The sequence below is a fragment of the Eucyclogobius newberryi genome, unplaced genomic scaffold, assembly GCF_026437365.1.
Source record: "Eucyclogobius newberryi isolate DKJ021-1_F unplaced genomic scaffold, fEucNew1.0.hap1 SCAF_21, whole genome shotgun sequence".
In the NCBI taxonomy this organism is placed as follows: Eukaryota; Metazoa; Chordata; class Actinopteri; order Gobiiformes; family Gobiidae; genus Eucyclogobius; species Eucyclogobius newberryi.
The window spans coordinates 15,262,554-15,286,439 of record NW_027315846.1 but is presented as its reverse complement, the minus strand read 5'-3'; the positions used below and the strand labels follow the sequence as shown (position 1 = coordinate 15,286,439).

At 39.9% G+C, this 23,886-nt stretch overlaps 1 protein-coding gene across 8 annotated transcripts in view; it reads left to right on the top strand.

The window, feature by feature from the left end:
• Positions 1-23,886, top strand: part of ralgapa1 (Ral GTPase activating protein catalytic subunit alpha 1) — a 40,201-nt gene that overhangs the window by 3,064 nt on the left and 13,251 nt on the right. For 3 of the 8 annotated variants that reach the window (XM_072458302.1, XM_072458301.1, XM_072458304.1), the window contains exons 7-43: positions 30-145; positions 474-612; positions 704-912; positions 995-1,312; positions 1,387-1,542; positions 1,631-1,699; positions 1,972-2,120; positions 2,193-2,316; positions 2,393-2,539; positions 2,749-2,839; positions 2,921-3,085; positions 3,377-3,538; positions 4,704-4,907; positions 7,988-8,112; positions 8,197-8,431; positions 8,532-8,720; positions 8,794-8,958; positions 9,262-9,455; positions 9,532-9,630; positions 9,706-9,861; positions 10,130-10,258; positions 10,352-10,477; positions 10,882-10,940; positions 11,071-11,179; positions 12,799-12,909; positions 13,010-13,078; positions 13,160-13,297; positions 13,380-13,563; positions 15,928-16,046; positions 17,662-17,781; positions 17,866-18,451; positions 18,537-18,652; positions 18,741-18,865; positions 21,048-21,119; positions 21,455-21,578; positions 21,682-21,837; positions 23,217-23,375. In XM_072458302.1, the coding sequence (XP_072314403.1) occupies positions 30-145; positions 474-612; positions 704-912; positions 995-1,312; positions 1,387-1,542; positions 1,631-1,699; positions 1,972-2,120; positions 2,193-2,316; positions 2,393-2,539; positions 2,749-2,839; positions 2,921-3,085; positions 3,377-3,538; positions 4,704-4,907; positions 7,988-8,112; positions 8,197-8,431; positions 8,532-8,720; positions 8,794-8,958; positions 9,262-9,455; positions 9,532-9,630; positions 9,706-9,861; positions 10,130-10,258; positions 10,352-10,477; positions 10,882-10,940; positions 11,071-11,179; positions 12,799-12,909; positions 13,010-13,078; positions 13,160-13,297; positions 13,380-13,563; positions 15,928-16,046; positions 17,662-17,781; positions 17,866-18,451; positions 18,537-18,652; positions 18,741-18,865; positions 21,048-21,119; positions 21,455-21,578; positions 21,682-21,837; positions 23,217-23,375 (5,714 nt within the window). Of the gene's footprint in view, positions 1-29; positions 146-473; positions 613-703; positions 913-994; positions 1,313-1,386; positions 1,543-1,630; positions 1,700-1,971; positions 2,121-2,192; positions 2,317-2,392; positions 2,540-2,748; positions 2,840-2,920; positions 3,086-3,376; positions 3,539-4,703; positions 6,426-7,987; positions 8,113-8,196; positions 8,432-8,531; positions 8,721-8,793; positions 8,959-9,261; positions 9,456-9,531; positions 9,631-9,705; positions 9,862-10,129; positions 10,259-10,351; positions 10,478-10,881; positions 10,941-11,070; positions 11,180-12,798; positions 12,910-13,009; positions 13,079-13,159; positions 13,298-13,379; positions 13,564-15,927; positions 16,047-17,661; positions 17,782-17,865; positions 18,452-18,536; positions 18,653-18,740; positions 18,866-21,047; positions 21,120-21,454; positions 21,579-21,681; positions 21,838-23,216; positions 23,376-23,886 lie in introns of all 8 variants that reach the window. The other 5 variants (XM_072458305.1, XM_072458303.1, XM_072458298.1 and 2 more) reach the window with 4 other exon arrangements.

Below are 23,886 nucleotides of genomic sequence, written 5' to 3'. Positions count from 1 at the left end.
ATATTATACAAAATTATTATTTTCTGCAGCTCAAGTTACTCCAGAAGAAATAACTCCGTTGGTTCCGCCGCAGTCAGGTGACAAGAACCATGAAGACCTCACAGCTTATTTTTTAGAGGCTCTGCTCAAATACATGGTAAACCAGGTATTATCAATTTTCTAACTAACACAACTAATGGCACTAATGGGTGAACCAGGTATTGTGTCTGTTTATATTTTTTGTTCAATTTTCATTTAACTAGCTTATGCTGAAGTAACACTTCACTGACAAACTGGCATTTCAAACTGACTGCTCTGGCATTTCCCCTGTGATAGCATGCACATGCATGCACTCAGACACTAACATATTCTTCATCCATACAATGGTGCTCTTCTCCGCTCTTCCCTATTGTGTGTGTCTGTCTGTGTGTATGTGAGAGAGTGTTCCTCGCTTTATAACATAGACTCCTCTGTTTGTTTGGATTTTTAACCAGGCAAAATCCCTTGAGTGGAGAAGTAAGGAGAATCATGAGCGTGGTTTCAGCTTTCTTTTTGGACACTTTAGAAAGTTTTACCTTCCTCATATCTTCCCCAACTTTGCCACAGAGACCAGTCTATACAACCCTTTACTTGGTAAATAACTTATCTTGAATAAATTGAATCAGAGGTACAGAAAAATATGAAATCATATTTAATTAAATGTCTCTTTTAACATTTTTCTCAGATGTGCCACCAATGCGCCCTAAGCCTTATTACAGTGTAGTGCGCAAAGAACAAGATGGTGGTGAGACCATCTACTGCACCAAGGAGAGCTTCCTCCAGGCCAGAGTCATTTTTATCCGTTGGTTGGTTTCATTTTGGCTTGAACCACGACCCGTCAGCCAGACACAAATCCCAGGAATGGAAGGAGAACATGTCCCCAAGAATATTCAAGTAATAAAACCTCATATTTCATGGAAAAAATGTTTCTGTATTAAAGTATTTTATAAAAACGCTTCCATTTCTTCCCTTCAAGCGAGCAGCTGCAGGATTAGCAGCCCGCTCTGCATTTAGCTCAGACGAGATTGGCGGAGTTGGGATTCGATTGGACAACCATCTGGAAGTGAGTGGTTCTCTGGGGCCAGTAGGTGTTCGAGGGGAAATCATGGGTGCTGGACTTATGGGTGAACCTGAACAAAGCCACTCCAACACATCTACTCTGACAGAGAGGGAACCCAGCTCCTCCTCTCTGTGCTCTATAGATGAGGAGCAGTTAACAGACATGGAGGTGGTGAGGAGAGTGCTGACAAGCTCTCGAACCAATGTCAACTTCATAACAGAAATATTCAGACAGGTATTGTAAGCATTTGATTTTCCTATCATACCATTTAATTCTGTCTTCTGACATTTTTGCTTTGTAAAACACAGGCCTTCCTCCTGCCCATGTGTGAAGCTGCAGCTATGCGTAAAGTGGTGCGTGTTTACCAGGAGTGGATCTCAATGGAGGATAAGCCCGTGTTTATGAAGGATCCAGAAGAGGGTCCCTATTCCACTGATCGTAATTCAAGAGAAAATGAAGATGAGGTAGAAGCATTATGAATGAAATCATTTGACATTTTTTATGTTACAAGTTATACAATATATTAATGCAATGTGCATTAATCTCTTTTAGGGAAACAAAGATTTTGACAGTGAATTGTTGGAGTATAGTGTTCATTCTGGGACTCAAACCACCCTACAGGTAATGGTTAAGATAGCATAAGAGAACCTTTTATCTGCCCCACAATGGGGATATTCCAGGGTTCCAAACGCTAAGTACAAGAACAGCAGAAGGAGGGGTGCAGTAAATCAAATTTAAGATGAATAACTTTAACAAAAGACCTTTACATCTAACCATTTAAGAATAATATCAAGTTACAATTAACATAAGTTTGAGTAAACAATGACAAGTTAGATATATTCAAGCATGTAAAAACATGCCACATCATTTATGACTTCTCATTTCTTTGACAGGTGTTTGTAACCCACTCCTCAAACGTATTCCTCCTGGAGCCAGCTAACGACATTAAGATCCTTTTGGAGGAGCATGTGGACATGTGCAAACGAGTGCTAAATATTTACCGCAGTCTTGTCATGCATGAAACCATGGACCAGAAAACATGGTATGGATTCTGGCAGGAACCTTTTAAATACGTTTTCTTGAAATGGTTTTAATTCCATGTACTTGTTTATAGGGAACAAATACTGTTGGTTTTATTGAGAGTAACCGAGTCAGTAATGAAAAGGCCCCCATCCATTATGCCCCAAGTCAAAAAGAATAACACACTCTCTGGAAGATTGGCGGGACCAATATTTCAGGTGCATAATTAACTACTTTTGCTATGAATGCAATTGCTAAAGATTGCATGTATTTGATATTTTTGTCTTCTTTCAGACACTGATTGTAGCTTGGATTAAAGGAAATCTAAACGTGTACATAAGCAGAGATCTGTGGGATGATCTTCTCTCTGTGCTCTCATCTCTGACCTGCTGGGAGGAGCTTGTCACGGAGTGGTCCCTCACTATGGAGACCCTCACCAAGGTACTACCAGAACCATTTACTGCAGACTTCACACAGTACGGTACACGTTTTAATGTTGTGGACTGCACTGCTTCATTTGTCAACCGTTTCCTCTGTCTGACATAGGTTCTGCGCATGTAATAAAACAGTATGACGTTTCTGTGATGACTCAAATGTACTTCGCTTAAGACCAAATCAAATCCAAATAATTATTTTTGGGGTTTATTTAGGTGTTGGCCAGAAACCTGTACAGTTTAGACCTAAATGAATTGCCTCTGGACAAACTGAGTGAACAAAAACAGAAGAAACATAAAGGAAAAGGTCAGTTGAAATGATATTAAACCCATGTGTCACGTTTATACTAAGAATATGTCTGATAACGTAACAAATTTCCCACCATAGGTATCAGTGCCGAGACCCAACGGCAGATAGTTGACCGGTCCTTCTCTAAAGGTTGGAGCAGAGATCAACCAGGCCAAGTTGCAGCTATGAGACAGAGGAGTGCTACCACTGCTGGCTCACCTGGGATCGAAAAGGCCCGCAGTATAGTCCGCCAGAAGACCGTAGGTAAGTGTGTCTCTCCGCAGTATATGTTATATATGTTATTTATCGTGTTTTTTCAAGCAGTCTCACTTTCTCACCTCGTCTGGCAACCCTCTTTAATCTATTTGTCTGCAATTTCTGAGTCACAGAAAACACAATCTTCTGCTCCTTCTCTAAACATAGCTTGGATTTTAACGTTTCCTCTTTCAAACCCCTCAATTCCTCTGATATGCCTTTCTTCCTCTTTCAAGTTCAGCTCTACTTCTCTTGTCTGCTCATCTTTCTTGCTTCTGTCTTGTCTTCTCCTTTACCTAGCCCTGCGTAGCTGCTCCACAGGGGACTCTCTTCTGTCCTCAGCCTTTATCCGCAGTGCCAAGAGTGCTCCTGCTCTTGCTCCGCCTCTTCCTGTTCTCCTTCACCACCACCACCACCACCACCACCACCCTTTTTTACCCCCCCTTGCTGACCAGTTAGCAGGTACACTATTTTTGCACTGCCTGTCTGCCTGCTTCTGTCACTGCACTGGATGAGTGCCTTTGTCATCTTTACAAAATATGGTGCATGTCTAGTCTCTAATAATAAGTTATTGATGTAAATTATGCATGTTTACATAATTACTTTCTTTTGGCATCATGTTAGGGTTGTTTTTTTCAGTTGAATATAGTTCAATTATTATGATTGTATATTATTCCAAAGTATGATATAATAATTGACAGGTAAGCGTACCAATTTCATAGTTAGATTAGATTTTAACTTGATTTTATTTTATTGGGCCTTTTTGTTTTGCCGTTAGCGCAGATGATTTTAAAATCTGCAATTTTAATGCATGACTTAAAGTGGGCAAACCACAGACATAAGGACAATTTGTAATGATTATGTGCCTTACTCCGACACTGACACATCACACTCTCGCTGGAAAGAATTGTGAAGAGAAACTTATATTTTATATGTATATATGTGTATATGTATATATAATATATGTGTGTATATAAATATATATACACACACACACACACACACACACACACACACACACACACACATATATATATATATATATATATATATATATATATATATATATATATATATATATATATATATATACATATACATATATATATATATACATATACATATACATATACATATACATATACATATACATATACATATACATATACATATACATATACATATACATATACATATACACATACACATACACATACACATACACATACACATACACACACGCATATATACATACACATACACACACATACATACATACATACATACATACATACATACATACATACATACATATTAATTCTTTCCAGCGAGAGTGTGATGTGTCAGTGTCGGAGTAAGGCACACACATATTGCAAGGGACAATATGTTGTAACCTTATGATTTGAGGTTAATGGCTCTGACCTTACAGACACGAGGAGTGCCACCACAAATAATTGTTTGCTAGAAGCATTAATCGGGCTATACCAAATTTGTGGAGAGACAAAGCCTAAAATCAGGCTAAAGTTCTCTAGTGTGTAGCTGGCCTTAGTCGGTTAGATTCCACCTTAACTTCTTAGTGAATGCTTTCTGTGTCCTGTATTTTCATTTGACATTTGTCCTTACCTAGATCTGGAGGATCCACCAATCACACTGATCAACAGGCCAAATCGTATGCGACACTCTTCCCAAAGTGATGAGACTCCTCCAGTGTCCTGCGCTGAAGTCTTCCAGGGTGTGGAATGTGACCTGGATGGCCCATCCCCTTCAATTCTGGCACGAAGCAGCAGTGCATCTGATATCATGGAGCCCTTCATCGCAGAACGGGCCAAAGGTGAAGAGCCTGAAAGGGCTGAAAGGGATGCCTGTTCAAACATGACTCCTTCTCATGAGCACCTCACTGCTACTTCCTTACTTTCGGGCAATAGCCACATGGCGCCACCACTCTCACCCTCCTCTCCTTCTGCCTCCCCGATTACCTTTCCCAATGATGTAGTTACAACATCAGAGAAACAAGATGATGATAGGTTATGTAATCATTTTTGGGAGCAGGCTGGTTCCAAAAGCCACGATTCAAGTTCTGATTGGGTGAAGGACTGGGATTCTGCCTTTATTTTTTGTTCTGAAAGAGATGCAGAGGACAGTGGTGAAGGAGGAACTGGCTTAGATGAGGATTTGTTTTCCTCTATAAGAGACTACCTCACCAACAAGGGAAGTGAAATACTTGAAGGGGAGAGGAACTGCTGTGTTGATACACTAGAAAACAATGCAACTGCACATGTGGAAACTGGCATAGCAAGAACAGAGATTGAATGCTCTGGGCAGATACGAGAAGTTAAGCAAATGATACAAGGTCAGGCTGGCCGTGACGGCAGGCATGCAATCAAAGGTGTTAGACACAGCAGTGTAGATTCTGCTGAGGATATTGAAACAGATCAGCGAAGCATTTATGAATGTTTGGAGCTGCAGTGTCCATCACCCAGATCCAAGGGTAGTTCGAGTTTAGAAAGACACTTTGGAAGGGAGAAAAAGGGAGAAAATACAGTGAAAAGTGACTTTGTAGAAGACTCTGGGAAAGAGTATGATGACCCAAATGGGGGATCAACTATCAGCTCTCAAGACCCAAGCAGTGTAGAATCTAGTCTGGAGTTGACTGAATCTATTGATTCTAATAAGAAACGTGAATCTAAAGGACATCACTGTGTGAGCTTCCGGCCCTCCACTGAGTCCGTCCAGTTTCACAATCCCCTTGAGAGCAAAGAGGCACACTGGAAAGCAAGGCTGCGACGCCTTAGCCACTTCCATACTCACAGTCACTCAGCTGGAGACAGACATGTGTCTGTATCAGGTGGAAGGCTGGGTTCAGGTGGAGCAGGTAAGTTTGTGTCTGTGGTCGGTGTCAGCCACAAAATATCGGCCCATGACAGAGCTGGAGCAGGGACTGAGGGAGCTGGGCGTTACAGAGCTGGATCCGGAGGGGACAAGGACAAACAGCAGTGTCCTGCACTGGGAACCAAAGTGAGCTCTGATGCACATTCAGAGTTATCTTGCAGTACCAGTGTGTCATCAGGGGTGCGTGGCCGTCTAGGACGGTCAGCCTTGCGTTCACGTGCCTCTCGCTCACGCTCCCAGGAACCAGGCACCGTCTCACGCCACCACCAAGGGGCTATTCTCGGTGGTGTTTATAAGAGTGTTGTGTATGCTCTGTCGTCCAAGCCACGGCCCCGTGGTCAGGGCTCTTCTCAGGGCTCGTCGCCTCAGCGACAGGCCCGAGCTACAATGGGTGATGCATCGCTAAAGGATCTCTACTCCCATGTCCTGGGCTACTTTGGAAGAAAGACGGCCGCTCCAGGTGAGGATTGTCTCCAAAGACGTTCTTACAATGGACACATCACCTTAAAAGTCAAGCCATTAACTGGAAAAGAAATGTACTTATCCAAACACAAACACCAACTCTTTTTCTTTTTGGCTGTTTTTAACTGGTTTGTCTGATGGAATGATATTTTTGGCTGAAACTCATCATCTTGCTGCGGGACTGAAATGTTAACTGTTGACATGTTTTCTCTTAAACGTAACTACAACCTGCCTCCTTTTTTTACGGATCCCTCCTAGTCCCATACCTTTCTTATATTTAAACGCCCTCACCCTTCTTTTCAATTACTTCTGCCAGCCTTGGGATTTTAACATTTTTTTCTGCACCTTCCACCTCTTCCTCTTTTTCTCCTTGAAACTGCATGCGGCCTCATCTGCCTCTTTCCCGGATTTTCACTGTTCAAGTTGCTCCGAAGAGTAGCTTGCACCAAAATTCCACAAATATCTGAAGTCTGAAAGAATCACATAACATATTGTCCTGTTTATATGTATACCACAAAATGTATTTTTATTTTTTATTTTAAATCTGGACACAAGTAATGATATACATTACAAAACTACAAAATTGTATTAAGCTGAATAAATTCATACCAAGGGACATCATAATATAATTAAAGGATGACAAACTCCTTCATTATGTCCACTAGATGGCAGCAAACATTTACACTTTTCTGTGCTGCTGTAAAATCTTAACTAGTAAGTATTGGCTTCCAGCTATACTTTCATTTTGCAAAATATCTTGACAACAATTCATCAACATTTCCATATACCTCATTTGTGTTGCAGTTAAAAGTCCTACAAATGTTTGTGCTCACCCTGGACCTCACTGCTTTCAGCATTATCATCCATAGTAAACATTGCACCACTAAAGTCGGCCTGTGGTATGCTGCTTGTTTGGACCTTTTGGTCTTGTCTGTCCATCTGTCTCTCTGTATGCATGGTGTCATATATATATATATATATATATATATATATATATATATATATATATATATATATATATATATATATATATATATATATATATATATATATATATATATATATATATATATATATATATATATATATATATATATATATATATATATATAAATTCCTGCACTGCTTTTTCACATCACTCTAACCACATTATATGCAGCACATTTTCATCAGGTTGTTGGAGTTATTGTCAATTTAGTATTTGGTGTGTTTTATTAATGATTTCCCATATTATTGTATTGCTTGTATTACATGACCAGAAGCATAATTTTGAATATGGGTTTTAGTGGTTATTCTAGTTACAAATCACTTATCATCAATTAGACAATTTTGTTTAGGTGGGTTTTAATTAATCAAATTAGACTAAAAAAAATCTGCAAATGACTAAATGTTCTCATTGTATTTTTGCTTTATGTGTGGTTGTCACTGTTTGGCATCTTTTCATTATATAATTTGGTGTGTACATCTCCATTTTGTGTGTGTGTACTTGTCTCTCAGTCAATGACTACCTTTCCTGTGGTGTCATTTTATTTTTAAAATGTGTTCTTTTTGTCTGAATAGCAAACAAAGAGGAGGTGGTCCCAAAGGCCCGTCCTGTCTCCACTGATGTTGGAAGCAGCAATCCCAACTTCTCAGACCTCATGGATGAGTTTATCCAGGAAAGACTGCGAGCCAAAGGAAGTGGGGTGAGTGCAGCATTTATAATACAGTTATTATCTCCATACACTGAAACTAGGCTTATCTGACTATGGCCTTACTCTCCATCTCAGGGTCGACGTGGCAGCAGCCCGGGCAGTCTGGAGGTTCCCAAAGATTTGCCTGAGCTCCTTGAAGTTGCTCAGAGCCCAGGATCTAGACCCTCGGATGATCCCAGACCCATAGATGACCCTGGTGTTCCTTCTGAATGGACCTCACCTGCAAGTGCCAGTGGTTCAGATGTCAACAGTTCGGACAGCCAGTCGGATTCTTTCAATGCTTTTCAGTATTCAACGTGCAAGTTTGACAGTAAGAAATATTCACATCCAGGCCATTTTATATACCAAATGATAAATTAACTTTATTATTTATTTATATACTGATGTATAAATTCAAGGACTTTTGTTAGATTTTACTTTTAGCTCAGAATCATGTGGAGGTGGTGCAGCGGGGTCTGGAGGAGGAGGAAGAGGAAGCTCATTGGACCAGGACAGTTTGGGAGGGGGTGTGGCCAGTGAGGAACATGAAGTGGCCAGCCTGACAACACTCCACATTGACTCTGAGACCAGTAGTCTAAGTCACACTGTCACTGTAACTGGTAGGTTATTGCTCAGTTTCTTTAGCTGCACAGTTCCATTGACCGGTGATGTAAAGTCTTCTTTCTTGTCTAGGTTCAGAGAGTGCATCTCCCATGCATTCTCTTGGAGGCTCTCGTTCTCAGACGCCCTCTCCTGCCACAATGACAACAGAGCACTCTGATCACTCACGCTCCCATTCACATCTGCAGCTGGACCAAAAACTCCACAACTCTGTCCTTCAGACACCGGATGACCTTGGTAATGATGCTACAAGGGGAAAAAAAGAAAAACATAATACTAAATTGGACTGCTAATTACTATTATTTTTCATTAACCAACCACATACATGTTCTTCATAGAGTATAGGTTCAAAGAAGGTTTTTATTCAAAACACATATTTTTTGTCACAGTTTTGACTCAATTTACTGCTGTTTAAAAAAAAAATAATAATAAAAAAAAAAAAAAATATATATATATATATATATATATCATTCTAAATGATACCTAAGAGATTATGATTTGATGTTGAATTTATTTATTTTATTTTTTAATTTTTTTTAGAAACCAGTGAGTTTCCGAGTGAAGACTGCAGTGTAATGGCGGGTGGCTCTTTAACTGGGTGGCATGCTGATGTTGCCACGGTGATGTGGAGGCGGATGCTGGGTATCCTCGGGGATGTCAATAGCATCAAAGACCCAGAGATACATGCTCAGGTCTTTGATTATTTGTGTGAACTTTGGCAAAGTCTTGCCAAGGTGTGTACCAACAAATACATTCTTTCCATAAATAGTACAATTTCATGCATTTTTATAAAACTTTACTGCTTTTTAGATAAGGGATAACTTAGGAATCTCTCTGGACAACCAGTCGTCTCCTCCACCACCTGTGTTAATCCCACCTCTGAGAATTCTCACACCCTGGCTTTTCAAGGTAGAAGAATTCAACATATACTAAACAAAGTCGCTGAAGAAATTTTATCTGTACCAATAAACTCTGCTCCCCCAGGCCACCATGCTAACGGACCGCTACAAACAAGGAAAGCTTCATGCCTACAAACTCATCTGCAGAATCATGAAAAGGAGACAGGATGTTTCTCCAAATACAGACTTTGTTACACATTTTTACAATATAATGCACCACGGATTGCAACATCAAGACCAGGTAGTTTATATGATTATACTACTATTGATGAAGGCTTAGTTTGTACTAAATAGAAAGCATACAAAGATTTTTAACTACGGTATTTGTTTGTTCAAATTTTTGGAAACCACAATATGATACTACATCACCAAACCAACCATCATTTATGTTGGTGTAGGAGGTTCTTTTAATGGAAAAAAAAATTAAAGGCATCAAGTTGCACAAGTCAGATTCATACAGTCTATATCATACAATAGTTTAATATATATTTTAACCTGTTCCAATTCAGGACATTGTAAACACCATTATAAAGCACTGCAGCCCAAGGTTCTTCAGTATTGGACTACCTGGAGCCACCATGTTGATCATTGACTTCATTATCGCAGCTTCTAGAGTCACTGCCTGCTCGTCATTAAATGTAATTACTTTTACTATTATAATAAATTTGCTTACTATATTTAGCATTTTGTTTTATTAGTATTAAAATGTCCTGTCCCTGTTTTCCTTTCAGGCTCCCAGAGTTGAGGCCCAGATCCTCCTTGGATCGCTTGTTATTTTCCCCAATTTCTATGGAGAGCTTCCTGCCCTGCACCCAACCACAGCTGATGTCGTGATCACCAAGTTTCCAGATGTTAAGGTAAAAAGGCAATAGTTTGTAGATTGTCGAACATATTGCGGTCATTTTGATAGACACTCAGAGCTTTTAGAATCAGACTAATAGGTTAATGTCTCATCATCAATTCATCTAACCTCCCAGAGCTATGCGAGTTGTACCGCTGTTGTTGTTTTTGCTCTGTAAACAGTATATTGACATGCGCGGCTGTATCTCAGGTCGGCCTCTGTTTTTTGTAAGGCAGAAACTTGGTAAGAATCTGTATGTGGTCATTAGCACTGACTAAGCAACAACATGCTTGAATGTGTTTGCTGGCTTATTATCGTCCTCGCATAAAATGTCTTAAACAGTATTAATAATGGTATGAATATTGTTATTGTTTTATTAAAACTTTTTTTGGGGCGTACATTGTTTTTAATGCATTATAGGAACACATCATCAAAACTATCCTAACCTCTGCAAGAGATGAACCCTCTGCCCCAGCTAGGTAAAATCACTATTTCATGTTTATTTCATTTAGCAAATTGAATAAAATAAATTCAGATTAAGTGTTGCAAGAATTTCACATTTACTTGATTTACCTGTGCTGTCACATAATTTCTTTGATTGTTTTGTAGGTGTGTGGCTTTGTGCAGTATGGGCATCTGGCTGTGTGAAGAGTTGGCCCATGGCACTCGGCATCCTCAGATTAAGGAAGCTCTCAATGTCATCTGTGTTACTTTAAAGGTCAGACATTACTTATAAAAAATGTGTTCCCGTATTAAGAACAATGTAGGTACTAATGTGTGTGTCTGTCTGTCTGTCTGTGTGTCTGTGTGTCTGTGTCTGTATATCGATATGATTATTATGTTATTCTTGTTATTATTAATACAATTAATAATAATATTATTATTAATACAATTAATAATAATATTATTATTATGGGAGTGTCTACAGAGCCGCGCGGCCGAAACGTTGGCCGTTATTTTGTGCCGCGGCTCCTGAAACTGCTGCGCTATTTGACCGCGTGGTTTTAGACCGCGCCGGGTTAAGGTCAGGGTCAGGGTCAGGGTCAGGGTCAGGGTCAGGGTTAGGGTTAGGGTTAGGGTTAGGGTTAGCCGTGAGGCTATATGGCAGTGCCGCGGTTCCTGAAACTGCTGGGCCATTTGACCGCGCCGCGGCTCTGCAGCCACGGCCTATTATTATGTCAGATTAAATATATCAAAGCTCTTGATATTGACTGTTCCATTTTTATCTCTGATTCAGTAAAATCACACCAAAGCCATGTTTCCACATCAAAGCTGTGAGAGCTGGCCGACATACATAACACCTGTTTCTCAACTGCTGTCTGCTACTTCCTCAACTCCATTTGTATTCTGTAAATTATTACAAATCTCAGTCAGCAATTATACAATCTAATCAAACATTGTTAGCTGCAGTGTGTTAAAGTTGGTGCTATTCTGTAATTAAATGTTTTTTCACTAGCTCAGGCAATTTATTTTTATTAGTCTATCTTTATGTTTTTGATTAAACAGACTTGCTGCTTGCGCTCTAATACTTTAATATGGCACATGGATTTAAGGGTTGAATATTTAAGCTTCCGGTTCTGGGAAACATTGTTGGATATTATTGCTAATGTTTAGAAATGGAAAAATGGCCTCAGTTGGTCTTGTCCGTTTCAAAACAATACAGGCCAGCATTTTCTGTCTCATCTGTTGCCAAATGGCTCAAGATGGACACACACATACCTTCTCCACCTTGGAATCCCCAGCTTGTGTATCGGAAGCCAATGGCCCCGTTAGACTCTGTACCACACACAACTACGCTTGCATTTACTTACTCCTGGGAGCAAACCCTGGACCATCAATATGTTTGGTCCTCCTTCAGATAGGAGACTAATCCAGAGGGAGTGCCACAAGCTGTGTATCGCGCACACACTTTTGAATCTCTTGCCGTCACAGCAGCCAGAAGCCTCAGCCATGGACTCCACTCATACAGTACAGGCTCTCATACATACAGCTTGAGGGATTATCATAGTTTCATTAGAAGCCACTTATTTCTGTTCCCTTTGTACTGCTTTTCAAGTTTTGAAATTGTAAAAGCTGCTACGAGTGTCTAGATTAGAAAATGCTCTGCACAACAACTTTATTCAGTGGGTTTTAGTACAAATAAGGGAAGTTGTCAACATTAATAAAAATGGCACAATGTTTTGTTGTTTGTTGAAATACAAAGAATGAGGCAAAACGTACTGGGACTGCACGCTAAAAACATAAAAACAGGAAAATATTGTACTTTTAAATGAAACATGGATATGAACACATATCTAATTAAATCTCAGTATTTTTACACTGTTTTGTTTCTTTCAGTATCCCAACAAAAATGTAGCATTAGTGGCATCGGACATTCTTCATCTTCTGATCAGCTATGTAGATCATCTTCAGAAATTTCCTCCTGACATGCCAAAGAAGATCGTTGAGGTAATGCTTACAGTGCATTAAAGCTTTGATATAATTGTCTCTTTTTTGGGGGTAAATGTGGATTAATGTGTGGTTTATTATTTCCCATATAATGTTTTAGATTTTGATCGCCACAATCACGCATTTGCTGCCTGCAACAGAGTCCTCCCCACATGAACTTGATAAAAGGGTAATCTGTTACAATTATCATTTTAGTTCAAGTTTCCACCCCCTCCTCAGTATTGTTGATTATGTGTGCTGCCTCTTTTAGCTGGTAGTGTCTCTGCTCTTGTGCCTTCTGGACTGGGTCATGGCTCTTCCTCCTGAAACGCTCCTTCAACCTGTTCACTCAAGGAGTCCTCCAGAGAAAGAACAGCCTACCAAGACACTTCTAAGCTGTATTTACAAAGTAATGTTTATATCTACTTAAATAGTATACAGTAAACAAAGCAAAAAAATTACAAATCATAACATGGAACCCTTTTCTACAGGTCTTGCATGGCTGTGTGTATGGAGCACAGTCGTTCAACAGTCCCAAATACTTTCCCCTGCAGCTGTCAGACCTGTCCACTGCAGACTATGACCCATTCTTACCTTTAGAGTGTCTACGAGAACCAGAACCTCTACACAGTCCAGAGTCGGAGCGCTCTGCCAAACTGCAGCCTGTCACAGAAGGTAAAATGACACTTGAAATCACCATGTAAGATTGATTTGAATTGATTCCGTTGTCATCCACCACCTTCAATCTCCGCTGTAAAACCCAGACCACACCTCGCATATCTCACACAGGTTGAATATAAACGGTTAAATTGGCAAAACATGATCAAATTTTCAAGATGACTTAAAATCCTTCATGAGAAGGTACCACCATCACTTTCTTATTTCTTTACCCGGAGTAGCAGACTCGGTAGATCTGCTACCTCAAATAATCTAGTCGTCCCCTTGAGAAAATGGGCCTTCAGTCATTGTGCTTTTTTCAGGACAAGCCGTTCAGTTCAGGAACACAATACTATCTCACATACGCAATGCTCTTAAACACATCTCTTTAAAAAATGTTAAAATCATAATTACTTGAGAATCAAATCAAATCAAATCAATTTATTTTTGTAAGGCCCAAAATCACAACAACAGTTGCCTCTGAGGGCCACAGGGAGAAATGAATCAACAATGTCTGTGGTGGCGATGGAGTCAGACAATGTCTGTGGTGGCAAGGGACGATGTCCCAGGGTCCTCTGTCCTTAGACTCTCCTTCTCGGCCAGGAAAAACTACAAAAAAAAACTCTTTGGGAAAAAAGCGTAGAAACCTGGAGGAGTTCCAGTGAAGGAGAGATCTGACTCTCACAGACGGACAGACGGACACGAGGGAGACTGGAGCTGGACCCACTCTTCAGGCAGATGAGGGACCGTCTGAGTCGAGCTGGACCCACTCTTCAGGCAGATGAGGGACCGTCGGAGGCGAGCTGGACCCACTCTTCAGGCAGATGAGGGACCGTCGGAGGCGAGCTGGACCCACTCTTCAGGCAGATGAGGGACCGTCGGAGGCGAGCTGGACCCACTCTTCAGGCAGATGAGGGACCGTCCACACAGGGCAGGGACCACTTCACCAGGGGAGGGGCATCTGGGTCCACAGGTCCTCAGGAGTGAGAGAAAGAAAAAGAAGGCGGTGAACAGTTTGCAAGTGGAATCAAAAAATAAATATTGTTTGATAGCATAAGTAGTCGGAAGAAGAAGAGGATAGTGCTCAAGCTGTCATACTTCCCCCAGCATAGTTACTCCTAGGGCAGCGTAGCTAAAGCTGTGGGTTTATGTTTCTGTTCCTAACTAGTCTGACCATAAGCGATTTCGAAGAGGAACGTTTTAAGCCTGGACTTAAATGAAGAGACTGTGTCAGCATAAATAGCCTGTGACCATAGTTAAAAATGTCATTCCTTTGTGCTACACCTGCCTGTGTGTCTGTGTCTTAGTGCCATGCTTGTCCCAAGTTGTATATTGCTGTATATTTATATATATATTTATATACTATATATATTGCTGTATATTGTTTTACATATATGTTGTCTGTCCTTATGCTCTGGCAGAATATTGTACAGTTTCATCCAGTAACTAGCTCTATAAGTAATACTGGCACATTTTACATAATTTGTATTGATATGCGTTGTCCCCGTTCAAATAAACTACTATATGAATAAATCAAATACAAAAATACAAAACGTATGCTAAATGTAAAACAAAAATGTTATTTTATAATTTAAATTGTACTCAAGATTTCTATTCCAATCCTAACTACAGACCAAACCTGCATGAATTAATTTCATAATCTAAACGGAGCACATAAAACATTTCTTATACTTGAATATAACACATAATCACAGCTTTCATAATCCCATAAATAGAAATGACACTAACTCCTCTTGGGTTCCTGTGTGGGACTGCGTGACCCACAGCTTCAAAGACCACTGCCTTTCATTACATTTTAGAGGAGTGTGTGTGTGTAGCTGCTTTGTGAGTCCGTGTGAGACTCTGTATTGTCCCCTGCTGGGTGCCACCGAGACACAGGGACTAGTCTAATGACTGGAGCACCTGGATAGACCATGCCCCCGCTACTCCTGTCTTCAGATTGTATTCTTTAGACTTTGTAACTCTCTTTTTGTGTGTGTACATTTTATTAAATCAACCCAACCTTTGTGTTTGTTTCTTGGTATTTCACTTGCAATTTTTATGTTATTTATTTATTTATTGTTAATTTATTTGGAGCTTTTCCTGGGATTGTGGAAGTTGCCAAGAATGTCTACTCTGTAAATATCTGTACTCTACTACACACAGTCGTCAATAAGGAGCTGTCTCCTGCTGTGTGCGTGATAATGTTTATTAGCCAGGACCTGCTGGCAGGACAGTATGTGATGGCATTGGGTTCTTCACAGCACGGGAGAAACTATGCAAACACTCAATGGGTCTTTTTCTGAATGAATTCTAAAAGTTCGACATTGTTTTTTCCATCTGTTCTAGTTGGTAATTGTTAATAACTTTATCTGTCAACAGTTCGAAGTCGTATCCAACAGGGTTTGGTATCCATCGCTGCCAGAACAGTCATCAATCACCTTGTCAACCACCTCGGACACTATCCCATGTCCGGAGGACCTGCTACTCTGTCCAGTCAGGTACTGCCCTTGTCCATTTAAATCTGGCAAAAACACCTTTCAGCTTTCAGCAGGACTGAACAATTTACTATATATCGGCAATTTGTTGCAATTCCTCCTTGATTTGTAATTTTAACACAGTTGTAGTTGATTAGAAAAACATGGGAACTTGTCATATGCACTCTATACTTAAGATTCATTACTTTGTTCCATCCCATTATTCCATATCCCCAAACTAACATATACAATTCTCATTAATATGTTACCATTCCATGGAAAGGTGGCAGATTTCAGGAAAATATTAAAATTTTATCTTAATGGATCTGCTTCAAACTTTGCTCAGTGGATATTGATATACATAATATACTGTAGTCCGAGTGAAATGTTAGTCAACGTTAATCTTTTTTTAATCGTTTGAGATTTGGGTGGTTGAAAATGGGGGTGTGGTCAAACTTCAATCCAACAGAAAGTTCCTTAAGATACAGATTATGGACCGTTTGGTGCAGATTATAATATTTTATGTCATTTTTAGACAAGATAACTTAAATTTATAATATATGGCCAATGTAACATGAATTTTACTTGTACTACTTATACTTTACTAACTAATAATTTTATTTAGACATATTCTTTTATTAAGAAAATGTGCACTAATTTCAATGCATTTTCATTTAATGTACCGTTAGTCTTGACAACACTGTCTGAAGTACAGCGTGTATTAATGTTGTACAGTAGTACAACAGTAGAGTGTAGTGTTTTGTTTTTTTATTTCAAACATTAGTTATTTTATAGGGAAGAAAAATACTTACAAATTTGTGGTGAAATAAAAACTTCCTCAATTATTTGGCTTCATAAAACGACAATTTTATATTACAGACATCACTCGATATAGTTGAAATATGCTTAAACCTCAAATTACAGAAGTAGAATTTGCATACTATGGGATCTAATGGGTATTCTCCTGCTTAAATTTTAAATGTGTGGCATATTTTCCCTCATTTGTCCAGGAGTGTTCATCATAGAAATGGATTTTCAGGGTTGTCAACCTGACACTGAAAATCAAGACATTTCAACTTTTATCCGAAGTCATTCTCTATCTAGAACCTGGTCTGAGAACTACAGTTTTTATGCTACTCTGAGCTGCATGAAGCCTGCCTTGAAGGAGGAGTTTCAGGATAATAGCCCTGATAATAGCCCATTTGGTTAATCTAAAGTTCTGTTTAAAATGCAGATGTCATTTTGGTCTTATTCTCAAAATAAATAACTGGATCCATTTTCAAAAAAATGTATGATAGCTTAATTTCAATCAACCAGGACAACATGGAACAATTATGTGGAGGGAAAAAGTCCACAGAATGGTCATTTTAGAACTTGTTTTCAATTAAAATGTCTAATGTTTGAGATGAAAAAACTACACGCAATAATGCAGTTATAATTATGATCCCCATATGTCAGGATAATGTGTACCAAATTTCATAATCCTGATGTAAAAAACACACACACACACACACACACGTACACCAAATTCTGCTTATGAGCTGTTTGAGATACAAAGCTCATCTTGGAGACCAATATGCATAAACCCCTGTAATGTTATATTGCTGTATTCCTCATGTCCTTTTATTTTGCCTAATAGGTGTGTGAAAACCATGACAACCCATTCTGTGAGAGTGCAGATCTTGGACCAGAACTTTTCCACTCGCCTAATCTACAATTTTTGGTTCTGAATGGCACCACGCTACTCTCTGTACTTCAGGTATGCTGTTAGTCCATGTAACATTTCCCAGCTTTACTCATGTATACATGCACGTGATAATTTATATTTTTATTCGATTCCCAGATCCGTTCAGAGTCGGGTGTTCCGGGAGGTGGCATGACAGCCGGTTTGTCGTCAGCTCCCGCTTGTGTCCGCGTTATTGTCCGTGATGTAGCTGGGAAACACTCCTGGGACTCCGCTGTCCTCTATGGGCCCCCTCCCACTACCCCAAGCAGCCCAGCACATACACTCCTGTCTCAAATACAGGCAACTCACCCCACAAATTTCCATTTGCATACCCCACCAGGTAGTCAGGCTAAAAGAATGGAGGTAAACAAGGAAGAGGAAGAAGACAGTTTCCAAGAGGATGAGAGGGAGGGCATTCAGGATGAAGAGGAAGAGAGAAAAGTTGTAGAAATGGAGAAAGGAGACCAGGGAGAGGTTGAAGCAGAGGAGGAGCAAAACGAGGAAAATAAGAAGGAACAGGAAGTGAATGATGAAGACGACAAAAGCGAATCGGGACTGGAGCAGACGTTGGCCCCACCTTTAGCCAAGCGTGTGTGTCGGGAGGCCGTACCAGCGTGGGATTCAATACCGGAAGAAGACGATGCTCTGGATGAAATGCTGCTGTACATGGGATACTCCAGTCCCGAGTGTCTGCAACGAGCTGGTACATGTCCACAGCACGTCTTACACCAACATTGGCCCCAACATTTTCTTGCTTGTTTGACACTTTTTGGTCTTTTTCTTGCTAGGAATGCCACTCAACATTCCCGCGCCACCTCCAGCCTGTGTTTCAGAGAAGCAAGAGAATGATGTGATAAATGCCATTTTGAAGCAGAGTGCAGCTGAGAAAGACTTTGTTCTTCATGTATGTTTTGTCAGTTTTGTGTGTAAACGTGTATATACTAGTAGCGAACTGTGTCTGTGTTTAATTCTGATACTGTAAAATATTTCAGAGAGGTGAGGAGTTGAATATGAAGGCCATGCCACATCCTGAGCCGGATACGGAGACGCCGCAGTCAGCCTTTTACTACTGCAGATTACTGATCAACATACTGGGTCTAAACTCCTGGGAAAAGAGGTGAGGCAGCTCTACTCATTCTTACGCGCTGCTCGTTCTGGTTCCGTTTCCATTACTATGTGGAATCTGGTACCGTATCCATGGAAACTGCCCACAACAAATTGATATCTATGGTATTTCCGTGGTAACCGTGGATTCCACCAGCACTTGCTCGGCCTGGTTCAAACCCAACTCGGGTGTCAGACCTCGGAGTGACGTTTTCTGAGTTTCTGTGTTACATTTGTCAAATCGGGGGGGGAGGATGAGCAATGCATGAAAGTAACCAAAAAAAATAGAAAAGTGCTCTAATCAGCCAAAAATCTTTTATCCAATTATGTTAATGTATCTGACATTGTTATTACATTTACAATTGATAAAGCATTGTTTCACAGGAAATGTTTGCTTTTGTTGACATTAGCTCTGTGTAGACGTTAGCAACATTAGCATAACGAAGCATAACAGCAGATGGACAGCAGAGAGCAAGTTGGAACATAACACAATGACTAGCATTATTTAACTGTCAAGGTTTTTAACTTTGAGAAAAAAATCTGAAAACCAACATGGCTTTGTCCTGCATTTAGTTTCCAAGATTTGAAAGGCCTCCTCCATTTTAAATGTCCATGTCGGGAACTGTGTAAATCCAACCTCCGAGTACGCCTGAAACGCACCATAAAAAAGTATCGGTTAAAAAGCACTAGCGGAATTGTTACAAACCTGAGGAGAGTAGGGTCGGTGTGAAACGAGGTTTATGTTTCAATTTTCAAATTCGGGCAAAATGCATGAATAAATAGCCTACTGTAGTTTTTGTGAATAAAGAAGTCATGTCATTTTTTGACCTTCGGGTAAAGAATGTAGCACATGAGAAGATATTATTTTCCCTGGGTCTTTTTTTTGTCGGGTTGTAGTGAGCCTGGTGTGTGGGAGTTGCTTTTGTGGAGCAGTCCTTACATGCAAATGAGGTGAAGATAAGGTTTTGTACTAATTGGACCTCACGCTTTCTTTTCACGTGTTGTTACATTTCATCTCCTCAATGACTGGGTTAAGACACACAATGTGAAGGTATCATGATAAATGTGTCTCGCCGGCTAATGGACACTCATGGCTCTTCATACTTAGAATTACACTGCCTGCATTGAGCGCGCACAATAGATTTCTTAACACTATGCATTTATGCCTGTGTGTGCATGTCCAAGAGCCTGTGACTGTCATAATGAATACAGTTGGCTATTGATCAAACTAAGCCCATTTAGAGATTGGATAAAAAGGCTGTAGTCAAAGAAAAGAATGATGGAGGGAGAAGTGGTGAATTTGGGTGAATGGTGCTCATGTATTCATCATGACAGAGAAAAACAAAAATTGAAATGGAGCAAAATAATCACGAGAATATGAAGAAGGAGGAGGGGTAAAAATTGAAGTATTTAGGTGAATAAACAGGAGGACAGATTAACTAATTATGTGTTATTGGCCCCATCTGTCTCTCGAGGTATTCATGTGGGGCATTACCCAACAGGAGATGCTGACATTCACCCCAGCACGGCGTGTGTCTGCACATGTGTGTCCCCTTTTATGCTTTTCCCTATAATCCAGGGTGTAAATGGAGTCTTTGAAAGCAGAGCATGAGGCCATTACCAAGTATCAGTTTAATAAAGAGCAAATTGCTCTCTCTCTCCCTGTCTTTATCTCCTGCTCTTTCTATCTTTTTCTCCTCACTCAAAGAGCAACAAGAATGATGTGTCATTATCAGGCCACTCCAGGCTTTACTGATCGAATCTTGGTTTATTTTGGGGAGGGGGGGTTGAGGTTGGTGACTGGTTCCTTGAAGCTTTTCCCAAAGTCATACACCTAGTGGACTACACCTTTGCACTTTGTCAGTGTAAAATGTGCTAACCGCTAATGAATCACACATTTTAATCCACTTTTGTTGAAAAAAAGAACTTGGAGAATAAGGGATAATCTATAAATATGAATATTTTCATCGGCTTCTTTATTCTCAGATTGTTGAATTGTGTTTTTATTTTGTTTGCATTATTGCTTGATATATATCCAATTAGCTGTTGCATACTATACCTGCTCGAGCTTTTTCAAGACCCTGTGACAAAAAAGAGCAACCTGTCATTTAGCAACAAAGTCTCAACTTGTAAACATTGAAGGTTGTAGTTTTGTGTAGTTTTAACTACAGTACTTTTTTATTTTTATTTTACAGGAGTAGCTTTCATTTGTTGAGAAAAAATGAGAAATTGCTGAGGGAGTTGAAGAACTTGGATTCACGGCAATGGTAAGGACGTTTTCACCTTCAACTGCTTTTCTAATCAATTATTTCAATTATTTCTCTGGTAAAATTAAGAGATGTTCACTTGGTTTACTTTATTGTTAAACATTTACTGACATGTAGTGCATAGTTGTGATTTCTTAATAAGTGTAGATTCTTAACAAAGCCAATTTTAAAAAGATACCTTATATACATAAACTAGATTTTAAACCCTGTTGATGTGAATCCCTTTGCGTTTTTTCTCCAGGTTGCCGTTATTGTAGCAAAATGTTTTGCTTGTGTTTTTATTTACTCTGTAGTGTTAGCTCATTAATTAACCGTGTGCCTGTTTTGTCTTGTAGCCGTGAAACACACAAAATTGCAGTGTTTTATGTAGCAGAAGGACAAGAGGACAAACACTCCATACTCACCAACACAGCAGGCAGCCAAGCTTATGAAGACTTTGTTTCAGGTCTGGGCTGGGAGGTAAGAACAACTGTGAAGAAATGTCTCAATTATACATGAAAGCAGTCCAATACAATGACAGTCATTTTTAGTACTGTTGTTTTACTAAATATCTTTTGATTAGGTGGACCTCACCACTCACTGTGGCTTCATGGGAGGTCTGCAGCGCAACCGCAGCACAGGCCAGACCACACCGTATTACGCCACATCCACCACAGAGGTGGTCTACCACGTCTCCACTCGCATGCCCCATGATCAGGACCACAACCTCACCAAGAAGGTAGCACAAAACACCTGCTGTTTTCTGAATCACACAACGGCTCTTTGACTATTTGGGCAGCAGTGGCTCTGATAAAATGTTCGTCCACTGACCCACTGGTTAGCGATTCATATCCCACTCCCACACACAGATACTGTTATTGTGTCCTTGGACAAGACACTTACTTGCCTCACCCCCATTGTCTGCATACTGCGGCATATGAATGTGTGTGAATGGGTGAGCGCTTATGTGATGTAAATCGCTTATAGGGCCTTGAAGAGTATATGACTAAAACCAATTGGAGAATTGTAAAGACAATCTTTTCATAACATCTTTGATTCCTTGGACAGGCCATGTATTTACGTGATACAAGCAAAATACATGTGTGTGAGTTAATATTTATTGTTGTGATTTGCCCCAATCCAATCAACCAAATCTATTTGGGGAAAGAGCTTATGGTTATGAATACATGGGTTACACACACATTTGTTGATTTTCAATGTTGATTTGTATATACAAATGTTACATTAATTCTCTCCAACACGTTTAATGTGCTGCGTGTGTGCTGCAAGTGCCGGTGTGTACACCTGTCATCCCCCAGGCTCAAGGCGCTGTGCACATGGCCATAATGTCCATTTAATCACATCATACTTCCTGCTTCTCGGCCTATCATGTCGCTTCAGGCTGCTGATTGGATTATCAGTGCCTGGTCTGACACCATCCATCTCCCTGATCAGCTGATGGCCCCATCAAACACCCATGCTCTTGAACACACAGAATGGTTAACCCCACCAGACGCACACTTATGTCTTTGTTCTCAAAGACATCCTTAATCACGTGAAGACCAAAGCCAAAGGCTTCATTATTTGCCAAAGAGGTTTAAGTGTCACACCATTCGCTGGCAGAAATGTATCATTCCCCCTGTTTCTTCATATTCCTGTAAAATATCTGCAGTGCTGTTTCAGACGGTCTGCACAGGTTTCTAGTTCTTCTCGTGTAGATAAAAGGTATTTACCTAGACCTAGACCAACTACTTTGCATCAGAAGGTACTGTTGTTGACATGAAGGTTAATGACAATGCTGTCAAGTACTGACTGTTTCCCCCTGAGTGAATACTGAACACAAAACATTGGACTTAATCCCATCCGTCTTCCAGTCTGTACTCGATCTTTTGGGAATATTCACTTCATCTTGTCTCTTCTCTGTCCCTCAATCGCTCACTCCATCACCCCAGGGCCACATGTAGCACATACACACATTCTATGAAGCCTTGGATTTATGATGGATATTGACCATCCAGCCTGTGTACTGGCATTGATTTACAGTTGTGTATTTATAAAGCACACTGAATGTTTATTCTAGTACCTTGTGTTGATTTCTTCTGATTTTCTCTCTTTCAGCTCAGACACCTGGGCAATGACGAAGTCCATATTGTTTGGTCAGAACATTCCAGAGATTACAGACGAGGAATCATCCCTACAGAGTTTGGAGATGTGCTAATCATCATTTACCCAATGAAGAACCACATGTACTCTATCCACATACTCAAGAAACCAGAGGTATAATAGACACCATCCAATTTAGATGTCTGTCTACAGTCTAGTATATTATTTACTATACATGTCGGATATGTGGAACGTTTTCTTCAAAGAAAAACCTTGATAGACATTGACCTCTTGTCTTGGGCTCTGGTTAATGTTTCAGTCTAAAACACAGACATTAATACCACAGCAACAACAGCATAACTCTATTTCGAAAGACTTAACACAATAAAATGTTGGTTTTTTTCCTTTGTGACATAGATACCATAACACTAATGATATAACCGTATTCTGTTTCATTCATTCTGCAGGCTAAAATATTGAATTAACGTAAATATAAAAACAAGTAAAATGAGATATTCTCTGGATTGTGGTCTTGAAAGCGCTGTACTCAGTCACGGAGTGCATGGCTTGGAGATCTGGTTCACAAATAAATTAAATAAAGTCTTGACATTAATGGTTATGGTGGATTCCACTAGAAAACAATTGAATAAACCATTTAACCAAAGCCTCAGTCATACAGTTCAAT